The sequence below is a fragment of the Rhinoraja longicauda genome, chromosome 1 (genome assembly GCF_053455715.1).
Source record: "Rhinoraja longicauda isolate Sanriku21f chromosome 1, sRhiLon1.1, whole genome shotgun sequence".
Classification (NCBI taxonomy): Eukaryota; Metazoa; Chordata; class Chondrichthyes; order Rajiformes; family Arhynchobatidae; genus Rhinoraja; species Rhinoraja longicauda.
The window spans coordinates 126,118,869-126,143,863 of record NC_135953.1 but is presented as its reverse complement, the minus strand read 5'-3'; the positions used below and the strand labels follow the sequence as shown (position 1 = coordinate 126,143,863).

The window sequence follows — 24,995 nt, the reverse complement described above, 5'->3', positions numbered from 1 at the left end:
CAGCAACATTGCGCTACCTCCAGTCCTGAGAATTTGACCATCTATTAATAAAACTGCCAAGATTTTTGGATATAAATTAGTTATACTGCAAGGAAATCACTGTACAGTAATATGCTGTTACCTTGCTCCTAGAGTTCAAGTTTGATGTACCTCACAAAACAGACTGCTGGGGTAAGCAGTTCATTTTAATGCTATAAGTACATTAGCTAAACAATAAATTAATAGTAGTTACCACCCAATGCATGTTTTAAGCTTGCCGTTATTTCTCTTAAACTTTAGTAACCTCTAGGTAGAAGTAATTATCTGAAAATTAAAATAAGTTTTGATATTTCTTCACTAATTTTAGGTCCGGGTTATTGACGGTCTCTTTATGTAGCTTCTCTTTTGCGTAGTATAGTACTTGCTTCTCTTTAATAGTGTGCGGAATCTGTAGGTGGCATTGCCACTGTAGCTCCAAGTGATAACTTCATCTTCTGAGTGATCTTCTGGTAGGGCGTCCTGCAAAAAAACAAGGTATTTTCTGCATTCGGAACTATACAGACTTAATACACAAATCGATTAACAAATGTGCAGAAGACAAAAAGAAAGGACTTGTTGTGTAGGAAGGAACTGCAGATGCTGGTTTAAACCGAAGGTAGACACAAAAACCCGGAGTAACTCCGGGACAGGCGGCATCTCTGGAGAGAAGGAATGGGTGATGTTTCGGGTCGAGACCTTTCTTCAGACCTTCGTTCCTTCTCTCCAGCGATGCTGCCTGTCCCGCTGAGTTACTCCAGCTTTGTGTGTCTAGAAAGGACCTGGTGATGTGTTGAATCTGTCTTTGGTTCAACTACGGCAGATCATCACTGAGGGGGTCTTAAACAATAATTCATTTCTCCTCTGAAACTATTCCAGAGCCCAATTTGTCCCACTTTGTCAAGAAATGAAATTCTGAATGCAACTGGAGTAAAGTTCTGACCACAATCACGAACTATACATCTAGTTTTATATCCAATTGACTTAGCCATACATGTGATGCACTTTGCATTCCAGTAAAGGATGATGATCCTCACAATGTTTTGATAACCAACATTTTGGCCAATTGTTGAACTGTAGTTAATTTTACATTATTAAAAAAATACTTAATCTTCTTAGCAGGGCTACCAAAGGCAAAAGGAAAAAGTTGTTTTGGGGGCACCACATTGTGTCAGTCCATCGTTCTTTGCTAACTATACAGAACAGTGTCTGGCACATATTTTATTCCTTAAATTTCTTTAAATTTAAAAATGTGCAGCTTTTTCCAGCGTGTAATTATTCTAGTTAAAATTATAATTTGCATCTTTCTAATAAGTAGAGCAAGTTAGACTTGGTGAAATAAATTGCTCAATTATTACTTATCAGTCAGGGTATTGAGTATAGACATTGAGACGTTATGTAACAGTTGTACAAGATGTTGATGAGGCCACATTTGGAGTACTGTATTCAGATTTGGACGCCCTGCTATCAGAAGCATGTCATTAAGATGGAAAGAGTCCAGAGAAGATTTACAAAGGTGTTGAGGGGCTGAAATGTATCGAGAGGTTAAGCAGGCTTTGACTTTATTCCTTGGAGTGCAGGAGATTGAGGGATAATCTTATAGAGGTGTATACAATCAAGAGGGGAAATAGATGGGTGAATGCACAGAATTTTTTACCCAGAGTAGAGGAATCGAAAAATAAGAGGACGTATGTTTAAGATGAGAGGGACAACATTTAATACCAACCTGAGGGGCAACTTTTTCATTCAGAGGGTGGTGGGTATATAGAATGAGCAGCCAGAGGAGATAGTTCATACTATAATAACATTTAATAAAGACTTGAACATCCAGGTACATGGATAGGAAAGGTTTAGAATATGGGCCAAATATGGGCAAATTGGACTAGCTTGGTGGGCATGGACAAATTGGGATGAAGGGCCTGTTTCTGTGCTATATAACTCTACTTTGGGTCCCTATGGCGAGGGAAACCAAGTTAATATCTCAAGTCAATAATGTTTCATTCGATTCCAGTCTTGTTTTTCTCCCTCTCTCTCTCTCTCGCTCTCTCTCTCTCTCTCTCTCTCTCTCTCCACAGATGTCGCTTATCCTCCTGAGAGTTTCCAGTTTTATTTTTGTTTCATTTCAGATGTACAGAACTTGTAGTATTCCACTTTTGGACAGGTGCAGTCAAGGTTCCTGGTTTCTGAACTCGGATGGTTTTCAAAGTATATTAAGAAATATTACATTTCCTTTTGGCTCTTGTAGAATAGTTGCTCAAATGTTGATGCTGGATTTGCTGTGTGATTCATTGGTCTAAGTGACAACTTGGAGTTTGCACGAGCTTCTCAGCTTTCATCCTATCTATTTTCTGCAACTGCTGTGGTTTAACTCTCTAAAACGTGAAGTGCTAAGTATTGTAGGTAATGAGGCCTCACATAGGTAAAATTATTATTTTTTGATGCCAGATGTTTATGGCACTAATGAATGATTTAAGTGTTGGATAATAAGTGTGAATGTACCAACACTAACTTTTTTTGTTTTTAATACAATCCCATTTTCAGCAATTGCACTGAGTAGCAGTTCCTTCAATGTCTTGTGTATTGCTGAGGATTGAAGCAGAAAGATACAGTGCCCTCCATAATGTTTGGGACAAAGACCCATCATTTATTTATTTGCCTCTGTACTCCACAATTTGAGATTTGTAATAGAAAAAAAATCACATGTGGTTAAAGTGCACATTGTCAGATTTTATTAAAGGGTATTTTTATACATTTTAGTTTCACCATGTAGAAATTACAGCTGTGTTTATACATAGTCCCCCCATTTCAGGGCACCATAATGTTTGGGACATGGCTTAGGTGTTTGTAATTGCTCAGGTGCGTTTGATTGCCTCCTTAATGCAGCTATAAGAGAGCTCTCAGCACCTCGTCTTTCCTCCAGTCTTTGGAAGTTTTTATTGCAGTTTATCACTGTACTGGGTCCAAAGTTGTGCCAATGAAAGTCAAAGAAACCATTATGAGACTGAGAAACAAGAATAAAGCTGTTAGAGACATCAACCAAACCTAAGGCTTACTAAAATCAACTGTTTGGAACATCATTAAGAAGAAAGAGAGCACTGGTGAGCTTACTAATCGCAAAGGGACTGGCAGGCCAAGGAAGACCTCCACAGCTGATGAGAGAAGAATTCTCTCTATAATAAAGAAAAATCCCCAAACACCTGTCCGACAGATCAGAAACACTCTTCAGGTGTGGATTTGTCAACGACCACTGTCCGCAGAAAACTTCATGAACAGAAATACAGAGGCTACACTGCAAGATGCAAACCACAGGTTAGCCGCAAAAATAGGATGGCCAGGTTACAGTTTGCCAAGAAGTACTTAAAAGAGCAACCACAGTTCTGGAAAAAAGGTCTTGTGGACAGATGAGACAAAGATTAACTTATATCAGAGTGATGGCAAGAGCAAAGTATGGAGGAGAGAAGGAACTGCCCAAGATCCAAAGCATACCACTTAATCTGTGAAACACGGTGGTGGGGGTGTTATGGCCTGGGTGTGTATGACTGCTGAAGGTACTGGCTCACTTATCTTCATTGATGATACAACTGCTGACGGTAGTAGCATAATGAATTCTGAAGTGTATAGACACATCCTATCTGCTCATGTTCAAACAAATGCCTCAAAACACATTGGCCGGCGGTTCATTCTACAACAAGACAATGTACAAACATATTACTCAAGCAAAGACAAACATACCGCTCAAGCAACAAAATAGTTTTTCAAAGCTAAAAAATGGTCAATTCTTGAGTGGCCATGTCAATCACCCAAACTGAACTCAATTGAGCATGCCTTTTATATGCTGAAGAGAAAACTGAAGGCGACTAGCCCCCAAAACAAGCATAAGCTAAAGATGGCTGCAATACAGGCCTGGCAGAGCATCACCAGAGAAGACACCCAGCAACTGGTGATGTCCATGAATCGCAGACTTCAAGCAGTCTTTGCATGCAATGGGTATGCAACAAAATACTAAACATGACAACTTTCATTTACATGACATTGCTGTGTCCCAAACATTACGGTGCCCTGAAATGGGGAGGAGTATGAATAAACACTGCTGTAATTTCTACATGGTGAAACCAAAATATCTAAAAATGGCCTTTATTCAAATCTGCCAATGTGCACTTTAACCACATGTGATTTTTTTTCTATTACAAATCTCAAATCGTGGAGTACAGAGGCAAATAAGTAAATGATGGGTCTTTGTCCCAAACATTATGGAGTGCCCTGTCGGTGCAAAAAGCCTATTCACGTGCATGTTAAGCATGAAACAAAGCATTAATGTCTCCAACATTTTCTACAGTCCTTTTTCTGCATTGCACAGCTTTCAGAAAAAAAAAGATCTTTGTTAGTCATAAATAGCTTAATTATGGTATGGTTATATTATGCCTCATTGTTTTGGTGTTTTTTTCCCCCTTTAAAGTATTATCGGAGCTGTGCGTACTGGAGTGTACATGGTGTATATCCTGACAACCAGTGGCTTGAAGCAGTCGGTGTGTGATCAAGGTTTCTACAATGGGCCGATCAGCAAATTCTGGGCATATGCATTTGTGTTGAGCAAAGCCCCTGAGCTAGGTGAGTGAGGCAGAAAATTTTGTTTTCGCTGAATGCTCTGAGCTAATTTATGGTGAAAATTGTACTCTGCAGAAATCATGACCCGAAGTGCCTAATATTAATCAAACACTGTTTTATTCTCTATGTATAGAATGCGTGTGGTTGTCGTAGAACAATGAAAACAAAAGAGAATGACTCTTTGATTTTAATTTGACATCATGCCAGATTCTGGGTTTAAAGCTATTCTAAGCGACATTGTGATTCGAGCCATATCAGTAATTACATTGTACTTGGACAATCTAAAGCTCAGTCTGCATCTCCGTCCGGCTGGCTAATCCTGCTTGGTTGAAGTCTCTTGCCTTGCTTGTAAATGACTTTCTGCCTTGCCTCCCCATTGCTCCTCAGAGAATTCTTAAATGGTGAATGAAAGTTGTCTGTGGTGACATGAAATCTACTTGAAAAATGTTTTCACTTCATTTCCTCCTCTAATATTTTGTGCTTTAATATTATGGATGCAGTGATGTACATTATAGATATTGTACGGCTTATTTATGCACACATCACCACTGAAAGGGAACCCCAGACAAGCGCTCCTTTAATCTAGGCTGGACTGTCCAGCAGCTGCCTTGATACCTGCGATCTGCCTCTTTCAGTGGAGTGGCAAAATGGACTGTTAGACAGACCAGGACACTGTTTCCTGCTGCAACACTTTCAGATGTGTTGAAGTACTGAGTGACTATTTTTCCTGTGCCCTCTGGTAAGATCATGAGATAGAAGTAGAATTAGGCCATTCGGCCCATCTAGTCTACTCCGCCATTCAACCATGGCTGGCCTATCTCTCCCTCCTAACCCCCCATTCTCCTGCCCCCTCCCCATACCTCTGACACCCATACTAATCAAAAATCTATCTATCTCTGCCTTAAAAATATCCACTGACTTGGCCTCCTGTTGCCACAGAGGAACCGTGCGGTCCCTCCCTGGTGTAGTTTTAGAAGGATGAGAGGAGATCTTATCAAAACGTATAAGATTATTAAGGGGTCGGACACGTTAGAGGCAGGAAACATGTTCCCAATGTTGGGGGAGTCCAGAACAAGGGGCCACAGTTTAAGAATAAGGGGTAGGCCATTTAGAACTGAGACTTTTTCAGTCAGAGAGTTGTGAATCTGTGGAATTCTCTGCCTCAGAAGGCAGTGGAGGCCAATTCTATGAATGCATTCAAGAGAGAGCTAGATAGAGCTCTTAAGGATTGCGGAGTCAGGGGGTATGGGGAGAAGGCAGGAACGGGGTACTGATTGAGAATGATCAGCCATGATCACATTGAATGGCGGTGCTGGCTCGAAGGGCCGAATGGCCTCCTCCTGCACCTATTGTCTATTGTCTATTGCCTCCACAGCCTTCTGTGGCAAAGAATTCCATGGATTCACCACCATCTGACTAAATAAATTTCTCCTCATCTCCTTCGTAAATCCTCATCTCCATCTCCATCATAAGAGATAGGAGTAAAATTAGGCCATTCGTCCCATCAAGTCTACTCTGCTACCATTGCTACCATCAAGTCTGTAGCAATGAATTTCAGATAACTCTGTGGCAACAGGCTGCCAGTGCAGGGCGGGTGCTGAGTGGATTGTGGTGAACCGTGCAGTCCCTCAGTGCTGAGGCGTGGGGCTTTGCTTTATCTTGGTCGACACGGTGAGTGTGATCATGGCCGGGGATCGGCTAGCCACTGTTCCATATTTTTACATATCACCCGGATCCTACGGTCACCTGCTGGATGTTAAGGAAACTGCCGCCTCCTCGTAACTTCAGCTGGGCGTGTTCTCCCTGGTGCTTTGCACCGACCGTCACCTCCAACAGAGGGGGGATTGTTGGAACCAGATGGTCAGTCAATGCTTGGAGCAATCGATCGTCAGCAATGGATGCAGTCACTGTGCGACTCATTGTTGAGTAGGCACATTACTTGCCCAACCCCGCCCGACACAACCCTCAGAGATAGGGTATCTCCAAGGACGACCTCTTACATTATTTTATTCCAGTGGCCCTTCTAATTCATTCTGTCGCGTTACACAGCCATGTCGACTTCCACTTTCCTCTGGTCCTAGCCTCTCCCACCAGTGGAAACATCCTTTTCACATCCATGCTGCAGAACAGTACCATGACCTTTACCATCACAGCAGTACCTGACTACACATTCTGCAAACTGCCATGTCTTTGTTGCCAATGGCACTGAGCCTTTATATCTTCCCCAACTCTTCTATATTTGACTATCTTGCCTCGCTTCACCTTGTAGTCATTCATAAATGGTCATTCCATACACATTCCTCCGAGCCCAGCTAAATCCTTTTGGAAGATATCTTTTCTGTATCAGTTCCTTGGATGACAGCTCATCTGTTTTAATTCATGCTGCATCTCCATGTGTAATAACCTTCTGAATGAGCTCTTCCCTGCCCAAACCACCCAACTCCTCCCAACTCCTTCCCTGTCTCAGCCCACCTACTGATGAAATCCTTAGTATGACTGTTCCCATGGCCTCCTACCTAGCCTGATGTGCATAGTCCTTATTAAACTGTGACTCAGCCATAGCTCTGTCTCCCTCCCCCTTTACACTCTGTCTCTCAAACAATATTGGCTTCCATTTTAAAGTTCCGATCTTTTTTCACATTTTATTTTCCCAATATGGATCTTCCAATTGCACCCTTGTCGTGAATAGTTGGGTAGTAGAGTGGTAATGGTGAATAGAAAACATAAAATGTTGAATGCTCAGCAGGTCGAGCATCATTTGTGGAGAAAGAAATGGGTATATTTCAGACCAGTGAACCTTTCACCAACAGGTGAACCATCAATTGCTTTTCTCTCAGCGGGTGCTGCATGACCCGCTGATTATCACAGCATTGTCTGCTTTTATTTCGGATTTCCAGCATCTGCACAGTGGTTGAATTACTGGAAAAGTAATGCTTGGATCTGGAATAATGTGTCAGGGGTTTTAATGGCAGCTTGTGAATTTCAATTTGACTTAGGGGGTCTGTGTTAAACACAAAACTGAAGGGGTGATTGAAGACTTTGGTGCAAATCAGCAACTATGGCATGTAATTTACCCCATAATTCTTCAAGTAGAAGGTCAGCTGTAGTTTACTGAATGATGGAGCACTCTCAAAGGACTAAATGGCCTGCACCTACTCCTGTTTCATATGTTCCAAACAATTAAATAAAAATTGTTCCGCAGAAGCAAAATACGATATATGTACTGTGGTGTGGAGGACGATGCTGAATTTGGCAGTGACCACACCGACACTCGCAATAGGGTGAACTTGCATGATATCTTTTATTTACAGTGACAAGAAAGTCCAGGACCACATGGGGGCGCTGTCCCTCGTCATCAGGGCACATGTCTAGTGGCGCTGGTGATCTCAGGGTTGTCCCGGCAGATCAGTTCTGGCCTCAAAGGAGGAGGCGTGGTGATCTCAAGCTTTTCCCTGCAGTTCACCCTTGCCTGGAGAGGAGGCGCTGGTGGTCTCACGCTCATCCTGGAGGCTCAGCTTTGGGACTTGAAGAGGTGGTGCTGGCCGGCTCTGGGTTATCCTGGCAGCTCAGTCTTTGCCTCTATTTGTGAGCGAGGTCCCTCGTTGTCTATGGGCAGGAGGGGGCACTGGTGCCTCAGGCTGGCCCCAGCCACTCAGTCTTAGCCTCGGTAAAGGCAGTGGCTGTCTAGGGATTCTTCCCGGCAGCTAGGTCTTGACCACATGGTGGCGCTGGTGGTCTCGCGTTTGTCCCAGTGGCTCAGACTTCCTCCAACCTGAGACAGCGGAACAGCTAGCATTCATTTCTGGTCACAACAGTTTCGGAAGTATACAAAGGTGGCAGATGGGAATACAGGAGATTTACCAGAGTAGTAGCATGATTGAGGGAATTCAGCCTGAAGGTTAGACTGGATAAACTGAGATTGTTTTCTTTGGAGCAAAGAAAGATGAGAGGTGACTCATTACGGTGGCGCAACGGTAGAGTTGCTGCCTTACAGCGAATGCAGCGCCGGAGACTCAGGTTCGATCCTGACTACGGGTGCTGTACTGTAAGGAGTTTGTACGTTCTCCCCGTGACCTGCGTGGGTTTTCTCCGAGATCTTCGGTTTCCTCCCACACTCCAAAGACGTACAGGTATGTAGGTTAATTGACTGGGTAAATGTAAAAATTGTCCCTAGTGTGTAGGATAGTGTTAATGTGCGGGGATCGCTGGGCAGCGTGGACTTGGTGGGCCGAAAAGGCCTGTTTCCACGCTGTATCTGAAATATAAAAAATATTAGAGGTGTACTAAGTCACAATGGATATGGTAAATACAAAGAAAAGTTTCTCATTGATATTTGTTTCGGGGACTGAAAGGAACTGATTTCATGAGAAGAGGACATGGGATGCAAACAAAATCTTCATTATGCAGTGGTGCTGATCTGTAAATCCGTGAGGGAAAATGGATGAGGAGGCAGTCAACACTTTCAAACGCAATTAGATAGTCACTCCAGGGAAAATAACTTGCAGTCACAGATAATAGAATCAGATTGCTGTCGAGGAAACTGGCAGTTATGTGTGAAGTAATTCAATATAGTGTCTTACTTAAACATGCTAAAAACATTGTTTTATCGTAATTTCACTCACAGTATATTTTATCTATTATTGTGCATTTATTTTCATAATAGTTTCCATCTATGGTGTACCTACTGTATACCTAACTTACTGTAAAATTTTGTTTAAAGTAGAAAGTGTTTAGAAATGATTTCTGAAATTAATAAAAATTAAAATCGGTCTGTTTGTTCTTTAGAGTGGAAATGTGAATGAATGAACTCTTGAAAGAGCAGAATCCGTACATTTGGAGATCAGTTAAAACATTCGCCTCACAGTTCCTGAGCAACAAAGTAGTTGATTGTAAATTACAGCCAATTCTAAGTGAATGGAGAAGTTTAGAGAATTTTGCCTGAAAGAAGCTTTTATCTCCTTGGAACCAATGTAACCAAGAAATTTTATAAAACACTATCAATCTTTACACAATGAAATCGGCTACATGTTTTACCAATGTGTTTCTCTTTCTTGTTTTAGGAGACACAATTTTCATTATATTACGGAAACAGAAGCTGATCTTCCTGCACTGGTACCATCACATCACAGTCCTGCTGTACTCCTGGTACTCTTACAAAGACATGGTGGCTGGAGGAGGGTGGTTTATGACCATGAACTATGGCGTGCACGCTGTCATGTACTCGTACTACGCTTTGCGAGCTGCTGGCTTCCGAGTCTCGCGCAAGTTTGCCATGTTCATCACCATGACGCAAATCACCCAGATGATCCTGGGCTGCGTGGTTAACTATTTGGTGTATGAGTGGATGCAGACGGGCCAGTGCCCTTCCCATATGCACAACATTGTCTGGTCTTCCCTCATGTACCTCAGTTACTTTGTGCTGTTTTGCCAGTTTTTTCACGGAGCTTACCTGAGCAGCAGCACCGGGAAAGCACTGAAGGCCAACTAGATCTGAATGGCTAAAGGTTACAGCTCAGGGGATTAGTCATGTGGCACGGTGACTTGTTGTCGAGTGCTTCAAAATGACAGCCTGTACGTGTTGGGTTGGTTTAATCCATTTGAGCTTGCGATACCTCGTTGAGATCACTCTTAGAAGTTTCAAATGATTGAAATAACATAGTGCAGAAGGCATTCCTTTAGAGGGTCATGTAATGTGATAGGCTGCACAATGAACTGTCATGTTTCAATATTGGTGCTTTGCAATCTGAATTTTTTTAAGAAACTGTCAACTGAGGTATAAAACCAGCTTAAAGGGTTAACTCAATTAATCTTGAATCGGAAGGTTTTCTGAAGGCCAGCTAGAACCAAAAGCTTCAAGAAAAGATTAATGATTTTAAAATCGTAATTTAATGTGTTAATCAAAGCAAATGGGTCTGCACTGAAAATTGCTAGCAATTTCTAGACCATAGTGACCCAGCCGATTTAAAATGTAATATTCTGCCTTTAGAAATACCCACTTTCAAAAAATGTGTATTTTTCAAGGGTGTTTGGTTACACAATCATACGGCCTCGATAACTACTATTTGAACTGTAAAGTTATTCTGCAGAAGAGAAATGGGGGTTTAACCAAGGACAAATAGATATTGCATTTTAGAGGTGATCGAATATATCTGCAGGGTTAAAACATTTCTGTCTGCTGCAATGTAATTTTTCACATAGATTTCAATCCTGAAGATTAACATTAGGCTATTTAATATTGGCAAACTGCAGAATATTTGTATGAAATTCCTGTCTCTTTTAATGTGTTAACCTTGTATGTTGTTGACAAAGGACTAAAAATAAGGGAAAGAGAATCTTCATGTAAGTGCATTCAGAGGTGTTACTTTAGTCACATTAGTTGTGCTAAAGTATTAATATTGCACAGTGCAGTTTCATTGCACTCTGTAATTGCCAATGCCGAATGTGTAAATCTGCAACATTCACCAACCAGTTGTCACTTGGCCTATGGTGAGGTTTAAGGCATCTTTCCTTGAATTTTAGTTTCTAATGGTTCTTAGACATTTAAGTCACTTAAAAAATCTTTGTGCACATTGATTCTATCTCTAACCACTCCAGGATTAGATGTGTATTCAACCTCTGCCTAACTAATTTAGTTGGGTGGCTCTCTTTCCAACTGTTTCAGAAACTCCTTTCTCCTTTCAGATTGATCTCTGTATTGTTTCAATGATATTCCATTTTTTCTTCATTCTTGCTAAACACTTCTGAAATTAAAGAACAATGGTTATTTGTGTTAGCACAAGCTAAGTTAAGCAGTTTGAACAGTTGTAATTAACAAAAGTGGTTAGGGGGTGTCATATGCACACAGCAGAATTTGGGTTCTACAAAAATATTTATATAAACATGTTATGGGATACTTTTACAGATATTTTTACTTGTATTTTTTGATACTGTGGTCTTATTGATAAATGATTAAATGTAAATAAATTCTAAAGCACAGCAGCTTTGATGAACATTATTTAACCTTTAACCTGCTAACAATAAGAGATGATGACTTAAAATATTTTGCCATGTCACAGCGTTGTCAGATTAAGAAGCTCATTCTTAAACACGAGTTTCTTTGAGGGGGAAAAAAGAACCACTTTCCTCTTTAATGCTATAATGGTTTTGGAAGGTGGGAATTAAACAGAGCTAAAACGTGTAACTTGCTCCATGGAGGACACAAATTATTGTGTATCCTTAATAAACCAAGTGTGTTCAAACACTGAACAAGCATCCTCTCAACTAGAAACCTGTTTCCTAAATTACAATATGTGAACTGCTGATGCTGAAACGAACAATAAATATTTTAAAAAGGGTGTTTAGTAGTTTGAGTCTTTTAATTAACAAGCTAATTAAATATCCCTTCAAGGTTACTAAAACATAAACTGTACTCGTAATGAATATGTTGCATCATTACAGATCAAAGATTTTAAAATAATCATCTATATCAGGAGAAAGATACTTTTAACCTGTACACCGAAAAAAGGTTGTTGCCAATTATTTTGGAACATTTCTGTAGATGCACTTCTAAAATAAATAAATGATTTTTTGGATGATTAAGTCAGATTTTTAGGTTATGGAACATGCATATAAGAACAATTCCTATGCAGATAGCAACTTTTGCCATTTAGCCCTCTTGGATTAATAATGGAAAATTACCAAGAATTCTTCTCTGCCAATTATTACTTATTGATCTCCACAAACTACACGAGTGCCTTGAATTTCCTCCACATTTGCACTTTGGCACTGCACAAACCTGGGTACAAACCAACTATGTGGCTTATAAAATCTAAACGTTTGACACAAATTATGCACTTGTGTACAAGGTGTCCATATTTCTTCAGGCTTTCACAGTAGGCGATTGATCACTTTGCCAAATACAGTCATCTTTAAAACTTGCCCCATGCTGCTTGCAGAACCTCTAATGGATTTCCATCAATTGTGATTGCTCAGGTCTCTTCATTTGTGCACAATGGGAATGGATTATTATTTCTGGTCATGTTTGCAATTTCTTGACTTGATTTTCAAACAAAAAATCGAATTGCAATGAGACATAGTTTCATTTTAGTGCAGTTTTATACTTTATGCGATGCTTCTCCAATTTCAGGTTCTTAAACTTGCATGAATGTTGATTGAATGCATTAATGTTTAAACGTGAAACGCAAGTATGGCCTTGTGTTTGATAATTTACATTTATTCACAACCTGTCCCTGTTTCTCCAACCCCCCTCCCCTCCCTGCTTGTCATAGAATAGAAAATTTAGCAGATAAGTTAACAGGTTAGTGGCAGAAAAGGCACCTTCTGGTTCAACTTACAGGTTACATAGAAACATAGAAAATAGGCGCAGGAGGAGGCCATTCGGCCTTTCGAGCCAGCACCGCCATTCATTGTGATCATGGCTGATCGCTGCATCCATTGATAAATTCCAGGCCTTGGTGATAACAATACAGGTTCAGCCAATGTGCATTCACCACAAGTCATGAATTAAATCTACAATATTACGTCAAACTATTTCCAGCTAATAAGCAATAACTCTAGGAGTCAGTTCAAATATCATTGAAAGAAATTAAAACATTAAGTCATAAGAATAGTTGGGTGAAAAAAATAAGTTTAAAAAAAGGAAGCGTTAATAAAAAAATAGCTGGTATTTCAGGGTGATGTGTTTCTGGGTTAGCTTCTAGTCTAATATTTTCAGAATGATGTTCTAAAAGGAGGATTGATGGGAAGGTAGCGGTTAGGATCTGTAGGTCTCAAAGGAAGGACAGGCAGGGAGAGATTAACGAACATGGTGAAACTGTTGGACTAAAGTGTGTTTATTTCAGTGCAAGGAGCTGTCATGGGTACAGAGGTTGAACTTAAGAGCCTGGCTCAGTGCATGGAAGTATGATGTTATGAGCATTATGGAGACTTGGTTGCGAGAGAGGAACAGTATTGGCAGCTTATCATCCAGGGTTTCCATGTTTTAGATGTGATAGCGGTAGAGGCAAAAGAGGTGAAGGAGTTGCATTAGTAATCAAGAAAAAATGTCGCAGAGGCACTTGGTGAAACATATTGGAGGGTTCATCCACTGATGAAATATGGGTAGAGTTCAAAAATAGGAAAGCTGCAATTTATCTGATGGGATTATACTATAGGCCTCCCAATAGCTAGCGGGAGATGGAGGAACAGATATGTAGACAGATTGTGGAAAAATGCAAAAGGAATAGGGATCTTGTGGGCGACTTTAACAGCCAATATTGACTGGGATTTACTCAATGCAAGTGGCTCAGACGCACGGAATTTGCTATGTTTATCCAAGAGGGTGTGCTGAAAAATAAATGAATAGTCCAAACAAGGAGATTCTATAATGGACCTTGTATTGGGAAATGACCCTGGCCAGATGACTTGTTTTTCAGTGGAAGAGCAATTTGGGAACAGTGATCACAACTCTGCATGTTTTAAGATTGTTCTGAATGCAGATAAGTCTAGACATTGGGGAAGGAGGCAGTGCTGAATTAGGGAGTTAATTAAGGAGTTAGGGAGAGTAAATTGTGAGCAGTGTCATTGGGTAAGTCCACATCAGATTCAAGAGATTCAAGATGGATTTCAAGACATATGGAAGTCACGTAACGAATGGCTGATCAGCCTTCAGGTCCGGCACGTTCCAGTAAGGTGAAAGGATAAGGATGGTAATGTAAGGGAATCTTGGATAACCAGAGGGGTTGTACATTTGGTCAAAAAGAAAGAAAGGAAGCACATGCATGGTTCAGGAATGTCAGATTGGACCAGGCCTTTGAAGAACATAAAGCAAGAAGGAATTCAAACAGGGAATTGGAAGGCCCAAAAGGGGCTCTGAAATGGCATTGGCAAATTAGATGAAAGAATATCCCAAGGCTCTTTATGTACATCAAAATCACAAGGGTAACTAGGGAGAAGGTAGTATCACTCAAAGGTAAAGGAGAGAATTTATGTTTGGAGTCAGGGGATGTAAATGAATGATTTCATGTGTGTTCATCAAGGAGAAGGAAATGTAGTGAGATCCGTGTGGGCTAATAAGCCAGGACAGTTTGCGATCAAGAAGGAGGTGATGTTAGGTGTCCTGAAAAACGTTAAGGTGGATAAATCCCCTGTGCCTGAGAGTAGCCGTTGTTCCTGTGTTTAAGAAGGAGAGCAGAGATAATCCAAGAAATTAAAGACCTGTGAAGGTCATTTCAGATTTAGAGATATAGGAGAGAGTTCTTTGGGATAGGATTTGCTCGTGTTTAGTCATGTCTTCCTAACTTGAATAAGTTTTTTGAGGGGGTGATGAAGATGATTGATGAAGGTAGGGTGGTGGATGTCTGCCTGGATTTTAGTGAGGTATTTGATAACTCTGGATCAGCCTACCACGGGGGACTTGAAGAAGATTAAGATGCATGTTATCCATGGTGTCTTGGTAGTTGGGATTCAGAACCGACTTACCCATGGAAAACAGTGATGGATCAGTGTTATGGTGGCTGTAGTGTGTAACCTGTGGTGTTCTACATGGGTCAGTTCTGGGGCTTCTGATGTTTATTATATACCACTTGAACTTAAATGTAGATGGGTTGGTTAGTAAGTTTGCAGACGACATCAAAGGATACAGCAGGATATTGTTCAGTTACAAATATGGGTGGAGAATTGGTAGATGGAGTTTAATTCGAGCAAGTGTGATGTGTTGCCTTTGGGAGATTGAATGTAAGGGGGAAGTATACAGTTAATGCCACGACCCTTAACAGCATTGATGTACAAAGGGATCTTGTAGTCCAATTCTGTAGCTCCCTAAAAGGGGCACTTCATCAGTTGGGGCATTGTGCAAGAGTCAGGTAGTCATGTTGCAACTCTGTAAAACTTTGATCTTACCCCTTTGAAATATTGTGTGCCGATTTGGTTGCTGCATTACAGGAAGGATATGGAGGCTTCTGAGAGGGTGAATGCACCAGGTTTACCAGAATGCTGCCTGGATTAGAGGATATGAGCCATAATGAAAGATTGGTTAAACACATTATTTTATCTGGCGGTTGAGATGAAGCCTGATAGAAGTACGTAAAATTATGGCATGGAGTAGATAACACAGGATGGAAATGTCAAAGACTAGAGAGCATAGCTCTAATGTCAGAGGGGTAAAGTGTGAACGAGATGTGTGGGTTAGATCTTTCTAATGCAGAGTATGGTGGGTGCCAAGGACGAGCTGCCAGGAGTGGTGATAGAAGCAAATATGAAAGTGGCGTGTAAGAGGCTTTTAGAGGTGTACATGGATATGCAGAGAATGGAGGATATAGGTGGAGGAGATTAGTTTAATTTGGCACAATGGCACAGACATTGTGGGCTGAAAAGGCACTTCCTGTCCTAGACTGTTCAATGTTTATTTAAAATTCTATTTTTTGTCTTTCGGAATTTAACTTTAACATTTTAGATTACATTTTGAAAAAGATAACAATACAATATTGACACTACAATGCATATGCAGGATCCATTGGTAATTATGTGAATGTTTCTCCATCACTTCTCACTAAGTTGTTGCTATTCCTCCCTCCCTCCCACCACCAATAGTTTAGCGCTTCAATGGAGCTTTATTTGTTCCATATGCAACTGCACAGTGAAATTAATTTTGCATGTATTACATCTTTTTGGCACCATTATTCAAACTCCAAAGTCCGACCGGCCCGCTCGCTCGTTGTACTGGAGCGGTTCCCGCGAGGTTTTTATAGAGGCACCACTGTCCCGCCCCTGGACAAACACCTTGCACAGGGATTATAAACTAAGGCCACAGAGTCAGACAAGTATTATTTTATCCATTCCATACAATATAGTGTCCCTCAAAGGGAAGGTATTTTCCATTTTTAAGTTGGCAACTAAAAAGTATGTATCGTTAAAGACATACGATGAACAAAATACCAACTATACTTTTAGTATGACATTGAAATTATAAAATGACCTTCATCCATTGCTTCTCCACAGCCATCTCCAGATCTCCCCTTGCAGTTCTCTCTTTATTTGTTTATGATAAACATGATGTGTTAACATTGCAATTCTTGAAGAATTGTGGGATACTGAGCGTAGCTACTTCACTGATGATAACAAATACTTTGGTTTATTCAACCAAGGACAAAATGCACATCATTAATAAGCAATTATTTCATAGCAAGTAATATTTTGAAAATATCTTGTTATAGACAGCTAAACTGCAGGAAAACAAAAAATGATGGCTTCCTACAAGAATCCTTTGGTTTATTCAACCAAGGACAAAATGCACATCATTAATAAGTAATTATTTCATAGCAAGTAATATTTTGAAAATATCTTGTTATAGACAGCTAAACTGCAGGAAAACAAAAAATGATGGCTTCCTACAAGAATCCACTTGCAGTGTTATTTCATTCATGTAACATTTCAACATAACCTTTAAAACCTGCACTCTAAATAAACCGAAGAGCCAAAGCTAACAGTAGTATTTTAGCACAGAGTAAAGTGGACATACTGAAAGAACAAATGAAAACCTATTTATTAATGGATGCAAGCAAATCCTTCGTGACAATTGAAAAATTGTACTTGATTCAAACAAATGGGACAATGCTGGCATTTTGTTTTATAAACAACAGCAATTTAACGATTTTTTTGCAATGCTCAAGTTACAGCTCAAAATCAGTTGTGCTCATTCTCCCCTTTGTCATTTAATTGCTTACGAATTGGATTTGATGAATTTGAGCATGGAAAATAAGATTATAAATAGCAACGGAGAAAAATAAGCTTTGAGTTGAGTTCACTGGTGTTTTCATTTCCCTATCTCAGGATTTGTTTGTCCTTCTCAAATCTCTGTCTTTAAATGATCTATGTAAACAATCGGATCTCCCATTCTCCCAAAATATATCTCTGGAGAAGGGTCCCAACCTGAAACGTTACCTATCCATGTCTTCCATGGATGCTGCCTGATCCACTGAGTTACTCCAGCACTGTATGTATTTTTTTTTTGTGTAACTAGCATCTGCAGTTCCTTGTGTCCTAATTTAAAGTTGTTTTCATTTTAATTAACTAATCATGCAAAGCCCTCTACATTTGAATTGGCAGATGGATTTCGGCATCACTTCTATTTTTATTTGCTGTGTGTGTGTGTGTGTGTGTGTGTGTGTGTGTGTGTGTGTGTGTAGGGGGGGTCAAATATTAGGAGATATACCTCAACAAAGGCAAATATGACGACAAAAGAGTAGAACTTCTCAATAAAGTTGTGCAACCATATATGTCTAACATTTAATTTCAAAAATTATTTGCTTAAGTTTATTATTGGGCAGCATGCCTGCTGTTTATAATGGACACATGCTCCATGTTGGTCTAATCATGGGCAATATAGATGCTTGTTGTTAAACTTGACTACGATGCATTCTGTTTCTTGGTGAAATTGTATTTTTGTTCATAGTCGGTTTCGTGCAGATATCGGGTCTATGTGTAACAAATCACAATAACGATTGATTAACATTATGCATTACCAGTGAGATTTCAGCTGCTGGACTTCGATGTTTATACTGTTTTATTGAGCATTCTCACTGATTTCCTGAGGCAACAAAAATCAGTGCAGCATTGGCTGAATCTATTGAACCTGTGGAGTTGCTGCAAACAGATACCATATCAATTTACAGCAATGGAATGAATATTTGTGTTTTGGGAAATGCAACTTACATTCATGGGGAAATGGTAGCAAAAATATAGTCAACAGATAACAGGTATAAAATGTGAGTTATAAAAGCGAATATGGTTATAGAGTTGCCATTTTATTGTTCGCCTCAGCAGTACACAGTATTGTAGCAGTCATTCATAAAAGAAAAATCATTTGGATTTCATTAACCAATATATTGGTGTTGGTTTATTATCATCACGTGTACAGTGTAAAACTTTATTTTGTCTGCTGTCCAGGCATCTGGTAGGGTAAAAGAGAAAAGAGAGTGCAGAATGTAGCATTATAGCTACAGATACAGCCAAATTAAAAAATGTTTAATGACGTAGATTGGAAGATTGGGAATGCATTCTTGGCGTATGAGAGATCAGTTCAAGAGTCTGTTATCAGCTGGGAAGAAGCTGTTCTTGAACCTGTTGGTTCACGCTTTAAGCTTTTGTATCCTGTACCCATTATGGGGAATGATTGGGTATAAGTGGTCTTTGATTATATTGACTGCTTTCCCAAGAGAGCATGTAGTATAGATGGAGGTGAGGGGGAGGGTTGGGGGGAGGCTGGCTTGCATGATGGATTGGGCTGCAATCACAACTCCCTATATATTATTTTATGCATTAATTAAAAGGCAAATATAAATAATCCATTAAATGTGACTCTATTAATGATAGTGTGCATCGTAGTTATTGAATGCACAGGTATATAGAGTTATAGTGAGATGCAGCATGAAAGCAGGCCCTTCAGTCCACCATGTGCCAACCATCAAGCATTCATTTTAATTTTCCCCAAAACCAATGTATTCTGACCACAGACTGAACATCTCCAGATACTACCACACATCTACTACACATTAGGGCAATTTACAGTGGACAGTTAATCTACCAATCCGTGTATTTTTGGGAGTGTGGGAGGTAACTGGAGCATTCGCGGGAAACCTATGCGATCACAGTGAGAAGGTGCAAACTCCAAACAGACAGTACCGGAGGTCAAGATTGAACCTGGCTGATTGGAGGTATGAGAAGCAGCTCTATTAGCTGAGCTGCTGTCCTACCACAATACCACACCACAATGCTGCTGTGATCTTCCTATATCCTGAATATAGAAACATAGATAATAGATGCAGGAATAGGCCATTTGGCCCTTCGAGCCGGCACCACTATTCATGGCTGATCATCCAAAATCAGCACCCATTCCTGCTTTCTCCCCATATCCCTTGATTCCATTAGCCCCAAGAGCTATATCCAACTCTCTCTTGATATCATTCAGTGAATTGGCCTCCACTGCCTTCAGTGGCAGAGAATTCCACAGATTCACAACTCTCTGGGTGAAAAAGTTTTTCCTCATCTCAGTCCTAAATGGCCTACCCGTTTATTCTTGTTCGTTTTAATCAACTTTTAATTGATTAAATTTGCTCTATATGGTGTGTACTACGCTAATTGTTTCCAGCTGTATCGTGATTCTTCTCTATTCAGCCTTTTGATATTCAGTCATATATAGAGATATGATTTGTATTTCTAGCATTTCAGTGAATGAGATAATTCACATGTGTTAATATGTTCATGCAAATGAGATCTGCAAAGCACAGTGAATTCAATTTGCTTTTTGTTGAGCATCTCCTAACTACATAAATAAGAATTAAAACTCTAAAAATTTGTGATTAAAGACGAGCTTCTCGATTCTGTTTGAACAAATCACAGCAGCAGTCAAACTTTTTTATTGAATATGGGAAATCTCTTCCAAAAATTACTCTCGAAATTATCCGCAAAATGTTGCACCACCAAAAATGTGGAAGTTGGGGTTTCTGTTTCCAAAATTTGGTGCCATTGATTGCTTTTGATGGAATTTCAGAATGGAGAAAGCCACGTGACTGTTACTAGATAGCACCTAGAACAGAACAATACAGCACAGGAACAGGGCCTTTGGCCCACAATGTTCGTGCCATAACATGATGCAAAGTTAAACTAATCTCATCTCCCTGCACGTACTAGCCAACACATGTCATGCTTCTGGCTGAGGTTGAATTTCTGGGCAAACCTCGGTACCAAGTTGTAAAGAGGAACTGGTGGTATTCGATGCAAAGAATGTATTATTCTGAAGGAACAAAAATCCAGTTTCCCATTAAATTTGTCAGACATTTTGATTATTTTTTTTAATAAATGGTGATTTTTAAACAGCATTTGTATTTTTAAAGTTAAACTTGGACCAATGACATCTTGGATTTATTGTAACTCCTATAACATATCCCAAGATAGAGAGGTCACAGGGATACAAAATATGAATGTCTGAGGTAATGGAGAAACTGGGATCATTTTGGGCTTGATGAAACATAATATTGATATGAACGAGCCATTAAGCTTATTGATTTCATACGATGTATAATCTATGTTGTCTACTGTGTAATCTTCTCTATTTTCTGCATAAATACTCTCCATTCATCCAAGCAAGCTCTCCAACACTAGCCAACAAAGTTTCTAGACTTCAGTTTGCAAGATTAGAAAGAATATTTTACTTAGTTACTTATTAACATGTGAATCGGGTGCCTGCAAAGTTAGTTCCTGACGAATTTCCATAGTCTTTACCTTGCAGTAAACAAACCCAGAGGTTTCCTTATTTGAAATGCTCAAAAAGTAAGGATAAGGTAAAGTTTAGTTACTGGAGGATTGCAATGCTCTGCATCTGACAAGCATTTCTTGAAAGCATTGTTAGTTTATCCAAGAATGAGGATACTGCTGTGAAATCCACGGTTCCTAGCACGCATCAGAAAATTAGAGTGATTACTGGGAGGGCTGATATTCACGAATTACAGGCAGCAGTTTTCCCTATTGATTCACATTTTCCCCCACCTATATGTTTAACGCCTTTATTTGTAACTATGTTGCCATTGTAATGCGTGTTCTCTTAAAATCGTGCCGTTGAAGTGGATTGATTATTGATTCTCAGATTAAAACTAGTAATATTTTTACATTTTGGAAACAAACCCTGATCATTTTTTGATTAGTAAAGGTTGGCACAGTGTATAAAACAGGATACCCCATGAAGGATGTTTAATGTGTGTAAACATTCACCCTGTTGGTCTTTATGAAATGGGAAACACTAAAATCGGATATGTCCATGAATTTGGTAGCACTTGTCAATGGTTACTGCTGTTATATATATTTATAATAAATACAACAGGAGTTTTGATCCATAAACCGCACTGAATTATAGAGAAAAGGGCTGCACTAACTTGCATACCAGAAGAAAATCCAACAATGGCAACTAATAAATAAACTTGCATTTGACTGTAAATAATGTCATTTTGTTTCCCTATTTTGACATTGAATTATGATGTAAAGCTAACTTTCAAGCAAATGGCTTCTACATGTTTCTGTATAAAGTCTGATTGTTGTATGTGTCAATAAATACATTTTCTCATTTGTTCTATATATCTTGGTATGATGCTTTTACACAACAAAGGAGCAGTGAATCACTTACAGTTACACAACAAAGGAGCAGTGAATTCCCTTGTCTCATTTCGTCCGGATTGTTGCAAAGTTAGGCCAGGAGACTAGAAATCTGAATGAGCTGCTGGAGGTGGTGTAGGACCACCACTGATTTTCCTGCAACTGGTGGTCCGGCACCTCCTTTAACCCGCACAGAATTACAAGTGCACTTGAAATCCCCCCCTGGAAGACCCCCTAAAAATATTTGATTAAGCTGTCTAATAGGAATCTGAGGGGTAGCTTTTTCACACAAAGGGTGGTGGGTGTATGGATCATAGAAACATAGAAACAGAAAATAGGTGCAGGAGTAGGCCATTCGGCCCTTCGAGCCTGCACCGCTATTCAATATGATCATGGCTGATCATCCAACTCAGTATCCCGTACCTGCCTTCTCTCCATACCCCCTGATCCCTTTAGCCACAAGGGCCACATCTAACTCCCTCTTAAATATAGCCAATGAACTGGCCTCAACTACCTTCTGTGGCAGAGAATTCCACAGATTCACCACTCTGTGTGAAAAAAAACGTTCTCATCTCGGTCCTAAAAGACTTCCCCCTTATCCTTAAACTGTGACCCCTTGTTCTGGACTTCCCCAACATCGGGAACAATCTTCCTGCATCTAGCCTGTCCAACCCCTTAAGAATTTTGTAAGTTTCTATAAGATCCCCCCTCAATCTTCTAAATTCCAGCGAGTACAAGCCGAATCTATCCAGTCTTTCTTCATATGAAAGTCCTGCCATCCCAGGAATCAATCTGGTGAACCTTCTCTGTACTCCCTCTATGGCAATAGGAGGTAGTTGAGGCTGGGACTATCCCAACATTTAAGAAACAGTTAGACAGGTACATGGATAGGACAGGGTTGGAGGGATATGAACCAAATGCGGGCAGGTGGGCAAGTTGGGCCGAAGGGCCTATTTCCATACTGTATGACTCTATGGCTGGGTGAGGCAGCTGATCTTGACCTCATCGGGTCTTCCGCAGCTGATCGGTGGGTCGAATTTGCCCCCTGCGGCCGGGGCTCTTGAACTCTGGCCCCGGCTGGAGCAGGCATTTCCATTCCCATAGCTGACTTCCTTGGCCAACGCTATGGGCCGGTATCTCAGCCCCTCAGCAGCCAAGACGGACTGTTCCAGTGCCATTCAACTGCTACCGGAGGCCGTGACCTATGTTGGTCCAGTGAAACGCACAAACCAGACAGGCTCTGGAACTAAGGGTGCTGGATAATCAGTGGTGGGCCTATAATTCCCTCTTCAGGTGTCTGAGGTTATGGGGAGAAGGCAGGAGGATGGGGTTAGAAAGGAGAGATAGATCAGCCATGATTGAATGGTGGAGTAGACGTGATGGGCTGAATGGCCTCATTCTACTATTATGACCTTCAAGGGGATTTGTAGATTTCACTTTTTCAAAAGTCATAAAATAGTTCACTTTCTTCAGTTCAGGAAATACCCTGTTTTCTTTTTATATCTATTATCTATCATTATACCCATATTTTTAAATTGTGCATAATAGTGACAGGGAATTGAAACACTTGAAACGTTGGAGTATTCGAGATTTGGTGCAAATTATTCCTTTTAGCCTTCCTCTCCACCAGACTTGGAAAAAGGGTTATTTCACATGTAGATTCCCTCATTGACACAAGGCCACCATAGTTTTTAACAAGGTCTCTCTGATGGGATGTCAGGCTGGGCCTGGGGTGTCCTGTGTCCCTTCTGATTACGGATTGTACATAATTATGCACGTATTCACTACAGCAAACAATCAATGTGGGGAATCCAGTTCACAAGATCATTGATCCTATTCAGCCCATTAGGTCTACTCTGCCGTTCAATGATCTATCTCCCTCCTAACCCCATTCGCCTGCCTTCTCCCCATAACCTCTGACACCCGTACTAATCAAGAATCTATCTCTGCCTTAAATACATCCACTGACAGCCTCCGCAGCCTTCCGTGGTAAAGAATTCCACAGATTCACCACCCGCTGACTAAAGAAATTCCTCCTCATCTCTTTCTTAAAAGGATGTCCTTTAATTCTGAAGCTATGACCTCTAGTCCTAGACTCTCACACTAGTGGAAACATTCTCTCCACATCCATTCTATCCAAGCCTTTCACTATTCAGTACGTTTCAATGAGGTCCCCCCCCCTCATTCTTCTAAACTCCATCAAATATAGGCCCAGTGCCGTCAAACACTCATCATTTATTAACCTCCTTCCTGGGATCATTTTTGTAAACCTCCTCTGGACCCTCTCCATGGCCAGCCCATCCTCAGATATGGTGCCAAGTTCCATTGAGACAGTGGATAGATTGCTCTGTAGGAAACATTCAGCTATCTGGCTGAAGAAGGGTCTCGACCCGAAACGTCACCCATTCCTTCTCTCCTGAGATGCTGCCTGACCACCTGAGTTACTCCAGCATTTTGTGAATAAATACCTTCGATTTGTACCAGCATCTGCAGTTATTTTCTTACACTTCAGCTATCTGTAGTACTCACTAATTACTTGGAAGGATTCCAATCACAGTGTCATTTACCACGTAAATCATAATTGTTTGGCAATGCCAGCAGGAACCTATTTTCAAATATTTGAACTATTTTCAAATTGATAACAGTAAACCATCATTCGAGTCATGCACAGTATGGTGGTACTAGGATGGTTGAGACCTCAAAGCTCTGTCCACGTAATTCAGGTACACTGCATTGCTGGTCTATGGAGCGATGTGGTAGAGCAGCAAAAATAATTGCCCTTCTCATTCAGCATCACGTTCATTTCAACACCCCCTTCAGTATGAGGGTCAGTTTAGTTTAGTTTAGAGATACAGTGCGGAAACAGGCCGTTCGGCCCACAGGGTCCGTGCCGGCCAGCGATCCCCACACACACTGCGGCACGGTGGCGCAGTGGTAGAGTTGTTGTCTTACAGCGAATGCAGCGCCGGAGACTCCTGACTACGAGCGCCGTCTGTACGGAGTTTGTACGTTCTCCCCGTGACCTGCGTGGGTTTTCTCCGAGATCTTCGGTTTCCTCCCACACTCCAAAGACGTACAGGTATGTAGGTTAATTGACTGGGTAATATGTTTTAAAAAATTGTCCCTAGTGTGTGTAGGGTAGTGTTAATGTACGGGGATCGCTGGGCGGCGCAGACCCGGCGGGTCAAAGGGCCTGTTTCCGCACTGTATTTCTAAAATAAATCTTTTTTTAATTTTTTTTAATAATAAATCTA

At 40.5% G+C, this 24,995-nt stretch overlaps 1 protein-coding gene across 2 annotated transcripts in view; it reads left to right on the top strand.

Moving 5' to 3' along the window:
- Positions 1-18,869, top strand: part of elovl6 (ELOVL fatty acid elongase 6) — a 100,090-nt gene extending 81,221 nt beyond the window's left edge. For both annotated transcript variants that reach the window (XM_078406284.1, XM_078406294.1), the window contains exons 3-4: positions 4,472-4,623; positions 9,681-18,869. In XM_078406284.1, the coding sequence (XP_078262410.1) occupies positions 4,472-4,623; positions 9,681-10,108 (580 nt within the window). In that variant the 3' untranslated portion in view covers positions 10,109-18,869. The remainder of the gene's footprint in view (positions 1-4,471; positions 4,624-9,680) is intronic.
- The last annotated feature ends 6,126 nt before the right edge of the window (positions 18,870-24,995 follow it).